The sequence below is a fragment of the Heterodontus francisci genome, chromosome 12, assembly GCF_036365525.1.
Source record: "Heterodontus francisci isolate sHetFra1 chromosome 12, sHetFra1.hap1, whole genome shotgun sequence".
Lineage (NCBI taxonomy): Eukaryota > Metazoa > Chordata > Chondrichthyes > Heterodontiformes > Heterodontidae > Heterodontus > Heterodontus francisci.
In genome coordinates, this window is record NC_090382.1 from 35,012,329 (window position 1) to 35,031,653 (window position 19,325).

A 19,325-nucleotide genomic window follows, 5' to 3' on the forward strand; every position below is an offset into this window, starting at 1 on the left:
ATTAAATGACCATAAAGTGTTCATAGATCATTAATTCTGATTCAATTTGCCCTTATTTGGCCCTTGTCAAAATGGCCATCTACAGTTTGATGCTTATGAAATTTTCTATTCTCTGTTCTTTGATTTTACTTTTGAGTAGTTCTTTTACCATAAATCTGTTAGGTGTGTAAGCAATCTGAAAATTGACTTTTTATTCAGAAGTGTTGGTCAGATTAAAAGTTATTAATATTTGTCTCTTTTAATGGCCTTTTACTTACACACTTCATTTTCCAAACTATAATTTCCTCAATTTCAGAGATGTAAAAATCTACAGGCATCCAGCTCACCTGTTCCTGGATCAGACAAGACTTTGGGAAATTCTTCAACATTGGGGTCCTCAAAGGACCCGTCATTAGCAACAGTACAGCAGGCATGTGGTACTGCTAAAGGGTAAGGAGAACCTGGTATTGTGCGTGAAATTTGCCTAATGCTTGTTAGTACTCAGTGTTTTGGATTTATTTGTAACTGTGTCTTGTCATTTACAATAGAAAAACATTGAACTGCACACAAGAATAAATGTTCAATGTTAAGTTATCATTTGAGTGAATCTTGTTCAGACTAACTTCAGTAAAGTTATTAGGCGTACCCTGAAATAAGATTGTATTTCTGCCTTTCCAGTAATAGACAGGGAAGTATGTGATCATCCATTCCTGCTTCTCTTGGTTTTCCTGATAGCCTCTCTTGCTGGTGGTTGTGTCTGTCTTTTGCACTTAAGAAAATGACTGAGTCTTTGGACATGGGTTTTATCTGATGGTGAAACCACCTCATTGATTGCATTTGTGCCTCATTTGACCAGAAGGAGGAAAAAAGATGCCCTTAATAGCAAAAAACTCATGTCACTGATGGCTTTCTTAATCTCCAACTTCCTGACAACAGTTCACATCCTTTTTAATGAACCAGCCCAGTATGTGACATTTTGATGTGAGTTGAAAAAGAAGTCTGAAGTGTTTAAAAACAAAATAATCTTGCCCATGCACATAATATGCTGGCAATTGTGCAAGTATTTTTAGAAACTAATGACCCATTTTATTGCTCTTCATAGTCAGAATTAGAGTATTTGTGTCCCAGGTAAATCTACTTGAAGGAGGCTAAGGACAAAAGGTTGTGGGATATGCTGGTATAGACATTTACTGCATAGAAAGAGGCCATTTGGCCCTTCAAGTCCATGCCCGTGCGCTACGGAACTACCCTGTCAGTCCTTTGCTGTAACTTCAGTATTTGAATCCCAATGATCATTTAGATTTTTAGATTTAGAGATACAGCACTGAAACAGGCCCTTCGGCCCACCGAGTCTGTGCCGACCATCAACCACCCATTTATACTAATCCTACACTAATTCCATATTCCTATCACATCCCCACCTGTCCCTATATTTCCCTACCACCTACCTATACTAGGGGCAATTTATAATAGTCAATTTACCTATCAACCTGCAAGTCTTTGGCATGTGGGAGGAAACCGGAGCACCCGGAGGAAACCCACGCAGACACAGGGAGAACTTGCAAACTCCACACAGGCAGTACCCAGAATTGAACCAGGGTCGCTGGAGCTTTGAGGCTGCGGTGCTAACCACTGCGCCACTGTGCCGCCCAAAGTAGCAAGAACTCAAGATTTAGCAAATCTAGACAAAACCAACTAAAAAGACAGGCTTTGTTTATTCTTGCTTCTCTAAATTTTGAGATTTGAAGCTCCAAATGAAGGTGAATCATCTAGATTGCTTTGGACCCCCTTTGCTGCTCCTTGCCCACAATCTCAGTCATTTTCTAACCATGTTTCTATCACTCTTTCCTCTCTCTTTAAATGAACAGATAGCAGTCATTTGTGAAATGTCAGCAGACCAAACTGTTTGTGATGCAAGCCAAAAATTGTGGGGAAACTGGGAATTTTCCTGGGTATTTTCGTCTGGCATGTTGCCACGCAGTTAACAAAAGTCATTGTACTGTCGTGGAAGTACTTATTCTCTAGCTTGCTTTGAGTACTGCTCAGCCAGAATGTACCTTCATTTTTACACTTTTGCCTGGTTGTTTCCAAGTGCAGGGGCATGAGGACACCGATGCTGGTAGCTTTCAGATAAAATGAATAAGTTTACTACTCAAACTGCATATGAAAATGACCCTTTCAGAAAACACTAGATAGTGTTTGCCTATATTTAAGTAGCTGCTCATGGCTTTGGATTTTATTTCATAATCTCACAACTGTATACCTTTTGTGAATAAGGTTATTGGTTTAGTAAGAGTTTTGAAAAGTTGCAAGATTTTTGATGAACTTTCTCATAGCTTTTGCAAACACTTTTATATTGCAATGTTGAGATGTACCTACTGTTTGCTAATTCAATTTCAAACTTACCTGATTAATATGAGTACCTTTCATTGTCAATTTTAGGGAACCACTCAAGAAATGGTTTCCAGATCCTTGCCAAACTCTAAAAGAGGGAGCTTTAACTGAAGACCGTGCACTTCAAATATCAGTTAAGAATCAAGTCCTTATGGAAGAGCCAAAGAGAAATGGTAATGAGGGTACAAATGGAACATTTGACCAAGAAAGCAAACCCTTTGGATTTGGGTTTGGCAGGAATATGACTGATGAATCTGAGAATAAAGCTGACAAGAAAATCTCCATGGATTCGGGCAGCTTGTCGAATAACTTGTTTTTCCAGTGCATGCCTCAGAATGTTCCACAGAGCAACTACTTCACTGAAATTTCTGAAAGCTTATCCAACGACCCTTTAAGCTTCAATTCCTTTAAAATGGCTTCCAGTGCCACTGGCCAGAAAAGTGCTATGACGCAGGCAGACGGAACTTCTGTAGCGTTGCATACAGGAGGTAAACATGGAGAAGGGGCTGAGAGAAAGATCCCTGTGGGGGCTACTGAAGCCATGCCAACTCTAACTCCTGCTTTTCCAAGAAGTGCTTCTAACCTCCAGTTTCTTCAGTCAGTTCAACCGCCAGATCTTCTGAAAGAGGAAATGCCTACCATTCCAGCAGGGAATCCATTCCTTGGGTTTGCAGATCTAAAGGGAAATGGGGATAGTTTGCCCACAAACAGGCCACATTCAAATCTGTTCAGAAGTGATTTAATACGGCCTGCGGCTTCTGCTCCTGCATCAGTTATTGTAAAACCCCCATTGTTGTTTAACTGGAAGAAGCCTGAGAAGATGGCATCAGACACAGGCAGCAACAAATTTGAGCTTCCAAAGACCTTTTCACCTCCATTTTCCTCTTCTGCTCAAAAGGCAGCTATTTTGGGTACTACTAGACCAGACTCCCCAGAAACCCCATTTGCTGCAGGCAATATTGAGATGCCAACCTTATCCACTAGCCCAACTGGAGATCAAAGTTCAGGAAACCTTGCAATCCCTATTTCTAGTTCCGTAACTCCAGACAATCCACGCTTGCAATCTTTCTCAGACACTCCCCATTCTGGCAAGCAGCAGCAGTCTCTGTTTGCCATCAGTCCATCTGATAATGGCCTTGATGGTTCATCCAGTCAGCAGTCCCAATTTGATCAGAGGAGATTTGCTTTAGATGACAGGAGCTTGGGTATCAAACAGGATTCAGATTCAGCTTCTGACAGTGATTTATCAGACCTCAGTGATTCTGAGGTGCATATGCGATTGCAATCAAAGACTGGTTTAAAAGGATATCTGTCGTACTTGCATGAGACAAGAGAGCCGAATGGTGAAGGGAATAAAGAACAAATAGGGAAGGGGCGGGGACGTGGGAGAGGACGGCCTCGAGGAAGACCACCAAAAAGTGAGTTTACAGCACTATAAATAAAAGTAAAACCTGGACTATTTTTAAAGTCTGTAGTTGAATTTGCAGTCGGTGTGGTGAAGGGAGCAAGCTTAGTTTTCCTTTTTCGTTTTGTGATTGTTTGATAACTTACGTTTTTAAAAAAAGCCTTTCCAAATAGTGTACTCGTTGAGTTCAGTGTTCTGGGATTAGCATTGACATTCCATTAGACTGTCAACTTACATATCAGAATAACTAAGAGTAATAATGTTAGACTGGAAACCAATGTTTCCAGAAATTACACCCGACAAAGCAGCATTCTTTATTGGGACCACAGGATGACTTCATTAATAATTAATGGTATAGTCTGCATTTTAGGGAGACGTGCTTTTTTATTAAATGGACCTATGTTATATTTGCATTTCATCCTTTTATGGGTGTCTTGTGTTTTGCCATCAATACTTTTTGAAAAACCTCCTGCTGGAGTACAAGTTTCATGAAACTTCGCGTTATTTCCATACAAAAAAACTCTGATTGGTATCACATAAGTTTGGACTCATTAGAGATGCAAATCAGAAAGGGATCGGCATTTTCTGCTGTCTCTGGCCACTCCTGGGACTCCTGAGAAGTCAGGTAACAAACACCATTGGGGGCATGGGATTTTCCACCTTGATAATGTTGGGGAGTACTGTGTGCCTAGTGCTGTTGGAACCTCAAGAAAGCACAAAAGCCCCACAGCTGGCATTCAACTGTTGTACCTTGAAAGGTCACTGACCTGAAATGTTTACTCTGCTTTTCTCTCCACAGATGCTGCCAGACCTGCTGAGTATTTCTAGCATTTCGTGTTTTTATTTCAGATTTCCAGCATCTGCAATATTTTGCTTTCATATTTTAAAGTGTATATTATTCAAATGTTGTACCCTGATTACTTTTTTGGCATAAACTGTTTCCCAAACTCTCCCCAACAGAAGAGATCTTAAGGTCATTCAGGTCCCAGCGCTATTATTACTGCTACTTTGGAATCTAGAATGATGAGTTTATTCTGGGAGGGGAAAGAATTTGCATTTTTTTTTTGAGTTTCTGGTTCATCAAAAATTTTTATTTAGGAAGACTAAATGTGCTGCCAGTCTCATTGAGGATACAAGACTTAATGAATGTTTCAGCGCAAGGGAGTTAGATTAATTTGTTGATCCGTCTGGAAAGGGTTACCAAGTCTGTGTTCAACTACATATGTTAATTCAATACGCTTGGGTTGTCAGATTCATTAATCGTTTGCTTTTTGCTGCATGTGAATCTCACTGCTTTATACAATATAAATTTAATCTCTTTCCCTCTGGATGTGGCTTTGTTTCTGGGTCATGTGTGTTGACTATAAAAATGACTATTCAGTGCGCACTGCATCATAGAATTTTGTGACACCTCAAAGCCAGTTTCTGTGGCAGATCTGTCTGCTTTTTGTGACACCAAGTGTTTCAAATGTTAATTTGGAGTGGATTAAGTTTGCTGCTTTTCTAAGACAGTGCATTTCTGGGTTCCAGCCAGGCAACTGCTTACACAGTTGGCTTCTGCCTGGCTGGAACAATTGCTGTTTTATTTAGGAGAAAACTTTGCTTATATCTGTATACTTGCATATATTTCCCAACAGCTAAGAATTCAGATTTTTTTTTAAGAGTTGTGAGGGCCTGGTCCCAAAACCTTTGCGATCAGTTAGGTTTCCAAAAGTCAGGGCTACATTGACAGCTGCGACTAAAATTGCAGCAAAATAGATATATTGACTACACACCGCTCCCGAATAAGGCCGTGCAACTACACCATTTAGTGAATGATGCAGATATGCAACTAAGGAATGACCCTTTGCTGATGTTATCCAAGCTGATCCCTTTGCTTACCATGCAATTTACTGAAATCAGTTTTTTATTTAACAAGAGGGGTATTTCTCACCTCCATGGGAGATTTTTCAGAATGTGGTTAATTTTGATTAATATTTAAAGAGCAACATGAAGGAAAAATTTAGAGGTGAGTTTTTAGGCACGTGTTTCCTTCCTTAAAACTGTTAGTACAAGCAGCAAATGGATAAGGCACTTGTGTTAGGGTTTTGATTACTGTCAGAAGCCAATTTGAGTTTAGGAAAAGCCATTTTCTTTGTGCAGCCAATTAAAGGAATGTATGTTTTCCTTAGTCAGCTGCAAGCCACATTAAAACCATTCCATGAATCAGTGACATGGGAACTTCAGAAAATTGAGTCTATGAACGTGCACTGTCTTTTTGTAGAAGTGTAGGCATGATGAAGCCAGTTTCTTGAAATATCATTTTATGTGCAATTTGAGACATGGGGTTAGCATGCTTAGGAGGAGCAGGTGACCTAGAATCTGTGGTTCTCAAGATGCTTTTCACTATTGGTGTTTTCCTTGCCTCATATCTGGGTCTGTTGTAGACTAATTGATGGAGATTGATTGGCAGGATGAGTCAACAACTGCGTTATTGTTGTATCATGCAATTCCCATGCAAAGATGGTGGAAAGCGAACAAGGTGGATGTAGGTCATTTCTCACCTTGGTCTTTTCTCTCCATTAACACAGCAACTGGACTTCTGTATTGCTCAGCAGACCCAGCATGATAGCTAACCAATTTGAAAGTAAAGGGGGCATAGAAATACACTGTTGGCGCTTTTTCCTTACAAGAGGGAAATGGTGTGCAATCAACATCTGGGGGTCACCATTGACCAGAACTTTAACTGGACCAGCCACATAAATAACAGTGGCTGCAAGAGCAGTTCAGCGGCTGGGTATTCTGTGGCAAGTGACTCACCTCCTGAAGAGCCAAAGCCATTCCACTATCGGCAAGGCACAAGTCAGGAGTGTGATGGAATACTGCGCACGGTTGGATGAGTACAACTCCAACAACACACAAGCTCAATCAAAATCTTGGAACTCCCTCCCTAGTAGCACTGTGGGTGTACCTACACCACATGGACTGCAGCGGTTCAAGATGACTTGCCACCACCTTCTGTAGGGTATTTAGGAATGGGTAATAAATGCTGGCCTTGCCAGCAACACCAACAACCCATGAAAAATAAAAACAGCGAACTAATATAACAAGTGGCTAAAAGCAAATCAGTGGTGGGCATGTTTATCTGTGGAGACTGCTTTTCTTCCATGTAAAATAATGGGTTCTTATTCAGTTTGCTTTCTCTCCATCAGTTTCTGTTGATCAGTCGGTTTTGAAGGATGTATGTAAGGTGAGAAAGCTGAAACAGTCTGGAGAATCCTTCTTGCAAGATGGCTCCTGTATCAATGTTGCACCGCACCTGCACAAGTGCCGAGAATGCCGCTTGGTGCGTTATCGAAAGTTCAGAGATCATGATGAATCGACGGTCTCCTGCCGTTTTTTCCACTTCAGAAAGTAAGTAAGCTGGCTAATTGAACAGTACTGATGTCCATCAGGCTTCTAGGTTTTGTTCTTCCAACACCCTTATGCACTGTTCTAAAAGTTGCTTGGGTGAATGTTCATCAGTTTATGTTGACTTAAGCCAGGTCTAACAAATTAAACAACACTTCTTCTCGTGGCAACGTTCTCTCGTGAGAAATTCAAACTTTACCGTAGACCTTTAGACGTGGCTTTTGGAAATTCTGTTGTATCAGTTAGTGTTTTTGAAAACCAATGGAGATGAAACTGGAGTTCCAGAAAAAAACAGCAAAGCTCAAAGCAACCCTGTGATCTCTTGTCTCACTATGAAAAACCTAATGCCCGCCTGTGTTGGAGAGCAATAATGAGTAAATAACATGGTCTTTTCCAGTCGTGTCCGAACTGCTCATGGTGCAGGAGAAGATTTGAAGATTTTTAAAAATTAAATTAGATCATGTATATCGTAGAACCCTTACTGGGACCTTAACAGTCGGAGACTCATTCATTCGAGTTAGTGAATGTGCGCAGTAGCTTGCATTGCTTATGTAACCAATGGTCAAGTTTGTGGAAAGCTGCATCTATTTCTAGTAATTTTTCAGATGACTTTTACTGGGTTTGTGGAGGAGTGGTAGGGTGCTATGGAACGCAGTGGCGTGTTTTTTTTTCTCACTTTGTGATAGCACTCTTGTCTCTGAGCCAGGAGATTGTGGGTTCAAGCCATGTCAAGACTTGAGCATATTATCTATGCTGACATCAAAGCAGTATTGAGGAAGTTCTGCATTGTTGTAGGTGGTAACTTGCAATCAAGTTCTGTCTGCCCATTCAAGTGGATATAAAGGACTCTTTGGCACTTTTGAAGAAGCGAGTTCTTATGTCCTGGCCACCACCATGTAACCTTCAGTCAACATCATGAAAAGAGGTCAACATCGCCATTCATCTCATTGCTGTTTGTGAGACCTTATATGCAAATTCTGTTATGTTTGCCTGCATAACAGTGACTGCACATCAAAAAATAATTCACTGGTTATAAAGAGTTTTGAGACTTCCTGGGGCTGTGAAAAGATGCTATATAAATACATGGCTTTCTCCCTTCCCCATTATTTTTCTCAATGCTTAAGCAAAAGATCACCTTCCAAGGACAGTCAATACCCAATCAGTTTCTAATTGTGGCTTTGATCTGTTGATGAGTTTGTGAAATCTATGCCAGCCGTCTGCATTGTTTTTACTTTCTGTCTACCTTAACAAAAAAACAAAGATGTGGCCATTCTCCATCCAGTGCATAATGCAGTCGTCAGTTTGTCTGAACCTTGGTTGATGAGTGAACGCTTGCATGTTGAGCACATCAGCAATTAACAGAACTTATACAGGTTCGCAAACCCAGAATAAACAAGATATTTAGACGTTGGTCCATATTTTTGTGAATTTTATTTTTGGAAATAAAACTTTCCACCCTCAGGTGTTCAAATTGGATCTTGTAGATGTACTGCACAGTGTTGTACTTTTTATTTTCCAGACTAGCGTTTACAAGGACTGGTGTCCTACGTGTGGGAGGGTTTCTAAATCCCAGACAGTGTGATGCTGAAGCCCTGAGTCTTTGGATCCCATCACGCACACCTGCTGAAGGCCTTGATTTGGAAACATCCAAGTACATTTTGGCAAACGTTGGAGATCAGTTCTGCCAACTGGTAATGTCTGAGAAGGAGGCTATGCTTCTGGTAGAACCGCACCGTAAGTTAAATTTTCTTTTAAGCAATGTAGTAGCTGATGTGCCATAATTATTCAACCAAGTTCTTAAATGTCGAGATTTTGGATTGTGCAGCGTGCCAATTCCTAGTGGGGAAGCTTTCTATAGACCTTTATCCCTCTAAGAATAGTCATTGTAGATATTTGGAATGAGAGAACAACTGAGGTTAATAGCAAAATATTGAATGCAAGTATAAAGAATGCATTTACTATTCTCCCTGTGTTCTTGAATTTTCAGCCCCCCAGTATTAATTGGCCCATCAAGTTCCTGTACAACATTATGATACTGGGCTAGTAGCATGAGTTCAAATTCCACTCTGGCAAGTTGTGAAATTGTATTCAATGAATCTGATAATTTGAAGCCAAAAGTGATTGGAGAGTCATACTGCCCTCCAGGGAAGGGGCTTAGCACCTGCATTCAGTCTGACATAGACGCGTTTCCAGTTCCACTGGGAATGGGTGGTTCATTCATAAGTGTACTTGGGCCACCTACACATAGCTAATAAATAGTCATGCCACTGTTGTCCACAGGATGTTAGGATATCTCTGAGATAAGTAGTCAGATTCAGCAGAGCAACTCTCTCAACCTTTTGGTGTTTCTTGATGGAGCAAACTTAGAGTAATTAGCACTATTGCAGCCAGTGAAGAAGTGAGTTGCAAAATAGAAGTGTTTTGTAATAAAAGCAAAATACTGCGGATGCTGGAAATCTGAAATAAAAACAAGAAATGCTGGAACCACTCAGCAGGTCTGGCAGTATCTGTGGAAAGAGAAGCAGAGTTAACGTTTCGGGTCAGTGACCCTTCATCGGAACTGACAAATATTAGAAAAGTCACAGGTTATAAGCAAGTGAGGTGGGGGTGGGGTAAGAGATAACAAAGGAGGTCTAGATTGGACCAGGCCACATAGCTGACCAAAAGGTCACAGAGCAAAGGCAAACAATACGTTAATGGTGTTTTGTACACTGGTCCCATTACAGTCTGCTTGGATGGAATGTGCTAGCAATTGACCTATATCTTTAGCTGTTATAGATATTCTACCTTAGTTCACAGAAGCCATACTGCTGGTATCTCTCGCTGATGGCAGAATTTGGCATAAAAATAGAACTTCGCGAGCACTGTCTCTTTCTGCTTAAGACTATTTGAATTTTAGTGTCTCAAGGACTTTATAGTGCTGAAATTTGATCCACATTTGAATAGATCATTGACCTTTTGTGCATTTAGGAAAATAATTTTAGTGGTGTTCTTGGGATACAAACAAGGGAAAGGATTACATAGGATATACAGCGCCGGAGCAGACCAGTGAGCCCAACGAGTCCATTCTGGTGTTTTGTGCTCCACTTGGGCCTCCTGTGTTTTCTCATCCAACTCTACCAGCAGAACCTTCTATACCTTTCTCCCTCATTTGCTTATCTAGTCTCCCCTTAAATGCATCTATACTATTTGCTTCAACCACTCCCTAAGGTAGTGAGTTCCAAATTCTCACTGCACTCTGGGTAAAGAAGTTTCTTCTGAATTCCCTGTTTGTTTTTTTTTGGTGATTATCAGTCTGTCAACTATCTTTTGATCTCTAATTATGCTCTTCCCCACAAATGGAAACATTGTCTACTCTATCAAAATCTTTCATAATTTTAAAAGCCTCCTTTTGGTCACCCCCCTCAGACTTCTCTTTTCAAGAGAAAAGAGACCTAGCCTGTTCATCATCTCCTGATGGGCATAGTCCCCATATGTCGGGTATTATCCCAGTAATTTTTGTTCAAAACCTTCAGTATCTCTATCTTTTTTATAATGGGGTGACCAGAACTGTACATAGTACTTTAGGTATGACCCAACCAAGGATCAATACAAGTTTAGCCTAAGTCTCTACTTTTCAACTCTGTCCCTCTGGAAGTAAACTCAGGTGCTTGGTTTGCTTTTTTATGACTTTGTTAACTTGTCTTTTACTTTTATTGATCGTGTGTATTTGTACTCCAAGATCCTTTTAGATTCTTACTTTCTAAACTTCACATTTATCGATGTTGAAATTCATTTGTCAATTATATGCCCATTCTGAAAGTTTAGTATCATGTAATTTTTTGCTGTCCTCCTAACGCCCCCCGCCCCCAAATCATTAAGGTGAGGTGAGAGTGACTGCCCTTGGCATCAAGGAGTCCTAGAAAAACTGGAGTCATGGAAATCGGGGGGAAAACTCTCCACTAGTTGGAGTCATACATAGCACAAAGCAAGATGTTTGTCTTTGAAGGTCAGTCATCTCAGTCCCATGACATCACTGCAGGAGTTCCTCAGGGCAGTGTCCTAGGCCCAACCATCTTCAGCTGCTTCATGAATGACCTCTCCATCACAAAGTCAGAAGTGGGGATGTTCGCTGATTGACAATGTTCACCATTTGCGACGACTCAGATACTGAAGCAGTCCGTGTCCATGTACAGCAAGACCTGGACAACATCCACGCTCAGGCTGATGTGGCAAGTTACATTCACGCCACACAAGTGCCAGGCAATGACCATCTCCAACAAGAGAGAATCCAACCATCTCTGCTTGACATTCAATGGCATTACCATTGCTGAATTCCCCACTATCAACATCCTGGGGGTTACCCATTGACCAGAAACTAAACTGGACCAGCCATATAAGTACTGTGGCTACAAGAACAGGTCAGCGGCTGGGAATTCTACAACGAATAACTCACCTCCTGACTCCCCAAAGCCTGTCCAACCTCTACAAGGCACAAGTCAGGAATGTGATGAAATACTGTTTACTTGCCTGGATGAGTGCAGCTCCAACAACACTCAAGAAGCTCAACACTATCCAGGATAAAGCAGCCTGCTTGATTGGCACCCCATCCACCACCTTAGTCATTCACTCCCTCCACCACCGATGTACAGTGGCAGCAGTGTGTACCATCTACAAGATGCACTGCAGCATCTCAGCAAGGATCCTTCAACAGCACCTTCCAAACCTGCATCCTCTACCATCTAGAACGACAAGGGCAGCAGCTGCATGGGAACACCACCACCTGCAAGTTCCCCTCCAAGCCACACGCCATCCTGTCTTGGAACTATATCGCCATTCCTTCACTGTCACTGGATCAAAATCCTGGAAGTCCCTCCCTAACAGCCCTGTGAGTGTACCTACACCACTTGGACTGCAGCGGTTCAAGAAGGCAGCTCACCACCACCACCTCAAGGACATTTGCGGATGAGCAATAAAGCCAGCATTGCCCACATCCTGTGAAAGAATGAAAAAAATCATTAATATAAATTGTGAATGACAGCAGTCCCAGCACTGATCCTTGAGGAACACCACTTTCCACCTTCTGCCACTCTGAGTAACTACCCTTTACCCTGCTGTCTGCTTTCTGTCTTTAAGCCAGCTAGCTATCTATCCTGCTACTAAATCCCCTGACTCTCTATTCTCTGACTTTTATTAGTTAGCCTACTATGTGGTACCTTATCTAAGACTTTTTGAAAATCTACATCCTCTACATTACCCTTACCTACATTCTCACCTCTTTTAAAAAAAAAAATTCAACAAGGATGGTCAAGCAAGACTTTTCCTTTTTGAAATCCATGCTGTTATATTTTTGGATTCCACTTGTTCTGTTCTCTCCTCTAGTAAAGATTCCATTACTTTTCCTGCGACTGATGTTAAATAACTGGTCTATTGTTCCCTGGACATGTTCTATCTTCCTCCTTAAATATAGGTATGAAGTTAGCTATCTGCTGGTGTTCTGGCATTACATCTATCTTATTTTCTAAGTAATATGCAGCCTCCTTATTTTTCTTGCTAAAATGTAATGCTTCACATTTAGCACTGTTCAAATTCATTAGCCAATTATATGCCTATTCTGGAAGTTTGTTAATATCTTGTAATGTGTTGCAGTTCTCAGTATTGACTATTCACCACCCCCCCACTTCCCAAAAAAAAATTTGGTGTCATCTGCAAAATAGGAAATTAGCTCGTGCAGCTGATATGTCTCGTGTGTTACTTTATGCTATGATGAGACCTAGACCTCATTCTGCTTGTGCAGTGTTCACTTCTGAAGCTATCAGTTACTTGAGTGTGCATGTATCCCTTTGACTCAAAAGCTCAGGACACAGGGTTTTGGTGTAGCTGTGCTCCATTGGCCTGCAAGTATAGAATCTTTGAAATGCATGTTTTTTTTAATATGTACAGTGAAGGGGCATTAAATTACCTACTATAGACAATTATCAAATTCTTTTGAAAGAGGTTCAGCCTGCACATATAAAGTCATCCCCAGTGGCCCAATTTGTTCGTTGCACTTGGCAAAGCTGAGAGCGATTTTGTTACATGAGCAAGTCTCAGTGGAATTCCTCATGGATAATCTTGGCTGTGGAGTTTGATGTTCAGATGTCAAACAGGCCTGTGCCTTTATGGCCTCTACTCTAAATTTACAAGTAGCTACTTACATGCTGCTGAGGTCCCATGAATTAATGTAAAAAGAGACTGCTGGTTAGTTACTGTTTTCCTAGAGGTTGGGCCTTATTGAAATTGAGAAGAATGAGAGGTGATATTATGAAAAAAATAAGATTTTTGAGAGGCTTGAGAGGGTAGATGTTGAGAGGATGTTTTCCCCTCATGGGAGAATCTGGAACTGTGGGGTCACAGTTTCAGAATAGTGGCTCCCATTTAAGACAGAGATGAGGAGGAATTTCTTATCTGAGTGTTGTTAATCTTTGGAATTCTCTTCCCAGAGAGCAGCGGAGGCTGAGTCTTTGAATATCTTGAAGCTGAATTAGACAGATTTTTGATCTACAGGGGAGCCGAAGGTTATGGGGGAGCAGGCAGACAAGTGGAGTTGAGGCCACAATTAAATAATCAGCTATGATCTTATTGAATGGCAAAGTGGACTCAAGGGGCCAAATGGCCGACTCCATTTCCTATGTACTTATGTTGTGCAACTAAATCTGACGTTTTGTGTACGCATGCAAAATATAGCAGTATTGCAATATGCAGACTAGCAACTCAGCAGTTATATGCAAACTAGAAAATCTCCCATGACATTGCTCATGCTGAGAGAGGATATGTTTTACAGAAATAGTTTGATCAAAGTTTGCTTTTGGAAACTGTAATAGGAATTAAGTTTGACATTTATAGTAAGCAGTTATTAAGCAGATTCAAATGTGGGGGGTAGTGGTGCTAAGGGAGACAATTGCCACTTCTCACAACAGCGCAACAGTTCCACCATCAACCCATCCACCCCACATCAGGTTTTGCTCATTGCACACCCTCCTCCCAACAGATCAGGGAAAGCGATTCCACCTCTCCCACCACCCCCCCCCACCCAACAGGCAATTTGTCTTTCCCAGCACAAATTTGACACTCAACAACTTCCCGCCACCCCCCCCCCCCCCTCACCCCGGCAAATTGAACGGTACCGAGTATTTTAATACATCAACTGCCCTCCTCCCACAGAAGATTTCCATCTGAACATTCCCCCAAGTGAGCAGGGTTGTGTACCCTCAACTGAACAAAATCATGGCGCTTAACCCCTACAGAACAGGTGGCTGCATTTCCCATTCCAACTGGATGCCAATTCCTTCCCCACAAATGCCCAAAAGCTAATTTCCTCACAAGTGTTACTTCTACCCTACTTCAATTTCTTCTGTTGCAGTAACGTGCCTCCCCCTGCCTTGCCTCCCTCCACCGCTACTGTATTTACCAACTGCAATCTCCACTGGCTATATTTCTTCTCTCCTGATGTCTGGCTGCTCCTTGCCTCAATCCCCCATTTCCTCCCCACCTTGTTTCTGAATTCCCTTTCCTTTCATTTCCCCATTTTCCTTCTATTATCTGTCTTCTCCCCCCTCACCTCCCTCACGTTTGTTCTGTTATCTCTTGCCCTGTAGCCCTCTTCTACCTGTAAAATTTAAATTGGTATGTATGTTTATGTAAATGTTTATGTTTATATAAAATATCTATGTTTTCAATGAGGTTAGCAGTCTGCGTTTGTAATTATTTAATTATTGTGCTGGGGCAAAATTAATTCTTCCGACACTTAGACATGGTGCCAGTATTGAAACATTCACAGACACAGGTGATCAATTAGTGGTAAAAAGCAAAATACTGCGGATGCTGGAAATCCGAAATAAAAACAGAAAATGCTGGAAATACTCGGCAGGTTTGGCAGCATCTGTGGAGAGCGAAGCAGTGTTAGCGTTCAGGTCTGTGACCTTTCATCAGAACAGTGGTACACTATTATCAGCTAGTGGTCCTGGGGTGGCAGCAGCAGGAAAATGTAGAAATATGAAGCAGCAATATAAACAAAACGGCCCACTTTTAAAAGCTCATATTATAAAATAAAGTACCTGCAAGCTAATTGGAGTGAGAAAAAGATTTTAAGGCAGCTCAGGGATTCCACTGAATTGAAATCGTAGAATCTTAGCAGGATAGCAGCACCACCTAGTGTGGGAAGACTGGATAGATCAATATAACAAAGGAGGTGTGTCCTACTGAAAGCAATGTAACCAGACATAACTTTTAGCTGTGACTCCAGCTATTGTCAAGTTTTCATGTGGTCAGAACGTGTGATAAAAATTATACGGTAAGAACATGTGACTTGTGAAGTACATGCAGTCATAAGTTCACTGGGCAAGGATGGTCTTGCTTCCTTCAGTAGTCATTCTTGGTAGATTTTTCAGATAACGTATAGACTCAAATAGAAACAGAAAATGCTGGAAATACTCTGGCAGCATCTGTAGAGAGAAAAAAACAGGTAACATTTCAGGTCACTGACCTTTGCTCTGTTTTCTCTCCACAGAGGCTGCCAGAGTATTTCAGCATTTTCTGTTTGTGTTTCCAGCATCCACAGTATTTTGCTGTTATGTTGTTGTATAGAATCCTATGGCTTATTAACACACCATTTCAGCTACAATCACATTGAGAATTTGCTAAATGTTCCTGCCTTTGGAATTCACATCTTGTTTTTGTATCCACTTGCAGCTTGTTAAAATTGGAACTGGCTCAAGTATCAAATGTCTAAACTTGTACTTCATGCATTCTTTGTACTGTATTGTTGCCTTTTGAAAAGTTAGTCTGTCAGTCTAAGGCAACTACATGCACAGTAGACTCCAACCATATTAACATGGTCTAAAGACCACCTGGCGGGAAGAGGTTGACTTTAGTTGTCTTGGATATGTTGTGATTGATTAATTGCTAAGTATTCCTACTTGGAAATTGTCTGTTCATGAACAGTTTGGCTGGATGCTTTCTGATGTGCTTCAAGCAGAGTCAAAGAATCATAACTTTCCCAACATACAGTGAAAAACATTTTGAAGATGGTATGTCTCAAGGAAGCCTTTTTTTTTAAATTTTGTGGGCATCCTGATGCAAATTTGCAACTTAAAAGGGTGAATGCTGTTTAGTACCATTTTTACGGTACAAAAGGATACCATTCAGCCCATCGAGTCCATGCTGGCTCTCGTTCCCCTGCTCTATCCCCGTAGCATTGCAAGTTTATTTCCCTAAAGTGCCCATTGTTTCCTTTAAAATCATTGATTGTCTCTGGTTCCACCACCCTCTTAGGCAGCGAGTTCCAGGTAATTACCACTCGCGTAAAAAAGTTCTTGCTCACATCCCAACTGTACCTCTTGCCCAGAACATTAAGGACAGGATTTTGGCAGCCAAAAGAGGGTGGGAATGGAGGCAGGCAGCTGCGTAATTTCCTGATACCAGCAGCTGTGCCAGTTTCCTGGCAACAATTTTGCTTGGGGTGCGGGTGGGGTGCAGAGGCGAGAGGCAAGATCCAGCAACCCGCCTGATCAGATCAATGTCCAGTTAAGCCTGTTGACGAGCTTATGAGCTCATTAAGGGCTAATCCGTAATTCAAAGAACAAACTGAATTTGTAATTTTGCACATGCAATGGAAAACCTTGGGAACATTTGGCAGATCAGACAGCATCCATGGAGAGAACAGACAAGTTGACTTTTAGGGTATGGACCTTTCATCGTAACTGGCAGATATTCCAGATAAACATTGTTTGAAAAGGAACAGAACAAGAGGAAGGGGGTGGCAATAAAACTACTACACAAAGGAAAAACAGATGACCTATAAATTGCTTTAAGTGGAGAATAGATAGGTGAACAGTAGCATGACATTAGCAAACAATAGTGGCATGATGAGAGAAATCAAAGAAATATAAGACATGTACAAGACATTGGGTGAATAGCTAAAGCGAGGGGTGGTGGTGTAGGTGGGTGGGTAAGTTCAAGGGAAGTATGAAAAACTAGAAAAGTGGAGCAGGATCCAGTGGAACCTGGTGAAAGAAAAAGAACAGTCATTGTGTAAATCCACAATGAGTCCTTGTGTTCATTAAGGGTGCAGAGCACCTTTGTTCTGGTGCAGAATTGTCAGTGTTCTGACAGGAGGTTCACACCCAAAATACTATCCCACTACCCAGCTCAGAAGCCAGGGTAAGGTGAAGGAGTGTGATGAATTTTCAATCTGTGTTCTTTTGGGTATAATTGGAGTTTGTCATGGAACTGTGCAGTCAGTCTGGCCAATTCGATTTCTTCTATGTAATTTCAAACTTTGAAGTGTAGCCCACTCCATTCCCACTTTCTCCCATCGCATCTCATTTGTTCAAAGACTTACTTTCTTTCTACCCGATAGTGTCTCCACAGGGAGAGAATAGCAAGAAACTGGGGAAGAGGGAGAGTGGCAGGAGAGAGCAATAAAGTAGAGGATTGAGGAGAGTAAGGCAAGGAGAGAGTAGGAAACAAATGGAAGAGGAAAGTCGGGTAAAACAAGTAAAGGAGAAAGGAAAGTTATACTCAGGTTTAACGTAGCAGTTCTGACAAAATGTCATCGACCTGAAACATGCACTCCATTTTTTTCAACACAGATGCTGCCTCACCTGATGAGTAATCAAGTTAAAATGTTTTGGAAATGTATCAATGAGATTATTACATTCATCAAAAGTTGGTGCTGTACTAGCGAAATGCAATCAAATTGGGTTTTAAAAAATAAAATTCTCCCCAAGTTTTAGGATTTTGCTCTAGCAAAATTGTGTGTGTCCACTCTTGTAAACTATATACAGACTAGACATATTATGAACAAAAATTTTTGTCACTGCCATAGAATCATCGAATAATGCTTCTGCTGGCTTTTTGGTGTAAAGCTATCCATTTAGTCCCACGTGTCTGCTCTTTGCCCATGGTTCTGTATTTTTTTCGTTCGAGTATTTACCCAGTTCCCTTTTAAATGTAACTTGAACCACCCGTGCTGGCAGTGCATTCCAGATAACAACTTGCTGCATTAAAAAAAATCCTCATATTGCTTCTAGTTCTTCTGCCAGTCACCTTAAATCTGTGTCCTCTGGTTGCCAAGCTTTCTGCCTTTGGAAACAATTCATCTTAATTTTAATGTTTCTGAATACCCATTAAATTTCCTCTAAATGTTGTGCCTTAAAGTGAACGACCCAACTTCTTCAGTCTCTCCACATAACTGAAGTCCCTCATCCTTGGTACCATTCTACTGAAACTCTTCTGCATCCTTTCCAAAGCATTGGCATACTTCCTAAACTGCAATGCCTCGAATTGAACACCCTACTTCAGCTAAGGCCTAACCAGTGTTTCGTAAAGGTTTAATATTACTTTCTTTTGTACTCTACGCCTCCATTAACAAAGCCAAAGATCCTGTTTGCTTTTTTAACAGTTTTATCACTTTCAAAGATTCGTGTACATGCATTCCCAGGTTCCTGCATCCCATTTAAAATTGTACAGTTTATATTGCCCCTCACTACCAAAATGCATCACTTCACACTTTTCCGTGTTAAATTTCAGCTGCTATGTATCTGGACATTTCGCCAGTCTGTCTATGTCCTCTCATATCATGGGATATTTCAGAGACTGTTTATTTTTACAGGACCTTACTGTTTTGACCTGACACGTTTTGTTTTTGAGGCCGAAGGGCCTGTACTGCGCTGTAATATTCTAATTCTTTTGGGTTCTAAGGTGCTTCAAACTTATCACAGTTTTGCATCTTAATTATTGTAATGTTACTCTTAAGGTGACTTAAAATGAGGGAATGAGGAAGTGTTCCGATCTCAGTAGAGACCTCTAACTTTAAAACAAGAGATATGAACTTCCCAGACCGATTGAAGAATTAACCGACAAGATTTCACGTTTTAAGACTTTTACTATAACAAGCTAAATATCAACATGAACTAAACAGTACTTAATAGGTAGCTAATACACTGAATTACAGAGAAAGGTATTTCCCATAAACTTATTAACACACTTGAAAACCCCACACCATATTTATATGTTAGTGTTCTCATTGAAAAGGTATCTTTGCAATTAAAAGTCCCAAACATTTCCCAGTCTCTTTTTCAAAGCCAACGTCCTCTTGGCTGACTTCTTCGGAGCACACTCGACAAACTTCAGTTAA

The 19,325-nt window shown here is 41.0% G+C and overlaps 1 protein-coding gene across 1 annotated transcript in view; it reads left to right on the top strand.

The window, feature by feature from the left end:
- The window catches only part of kdm3b (lysine (K)-specific demethylase 3B), a 162,219-nt gene that overhangs the window by 89,317 nt on the left and 53,577 nt on the right, over positions 1-19,325 (top strand). Inside the window, exons 9-12 of the mRNA XM_068043302.1 lie at positions 296-429; positions 2,422-3,791; positions 6,970-7,171; positions 8,688-8,902. Coding sequence (XP_067899403.1) covers positions 296-429; positions 2,422-3,791; positions 6,970-7,171; positions 8,688-8,902 — 1,921 coding nt within the window. The remainder of the gene's footprint in view (positions 1-295; positions 430-2,421; positions 3,792-6,969; positions 7,172-8,687; positions 8,903-19,325) is intronic.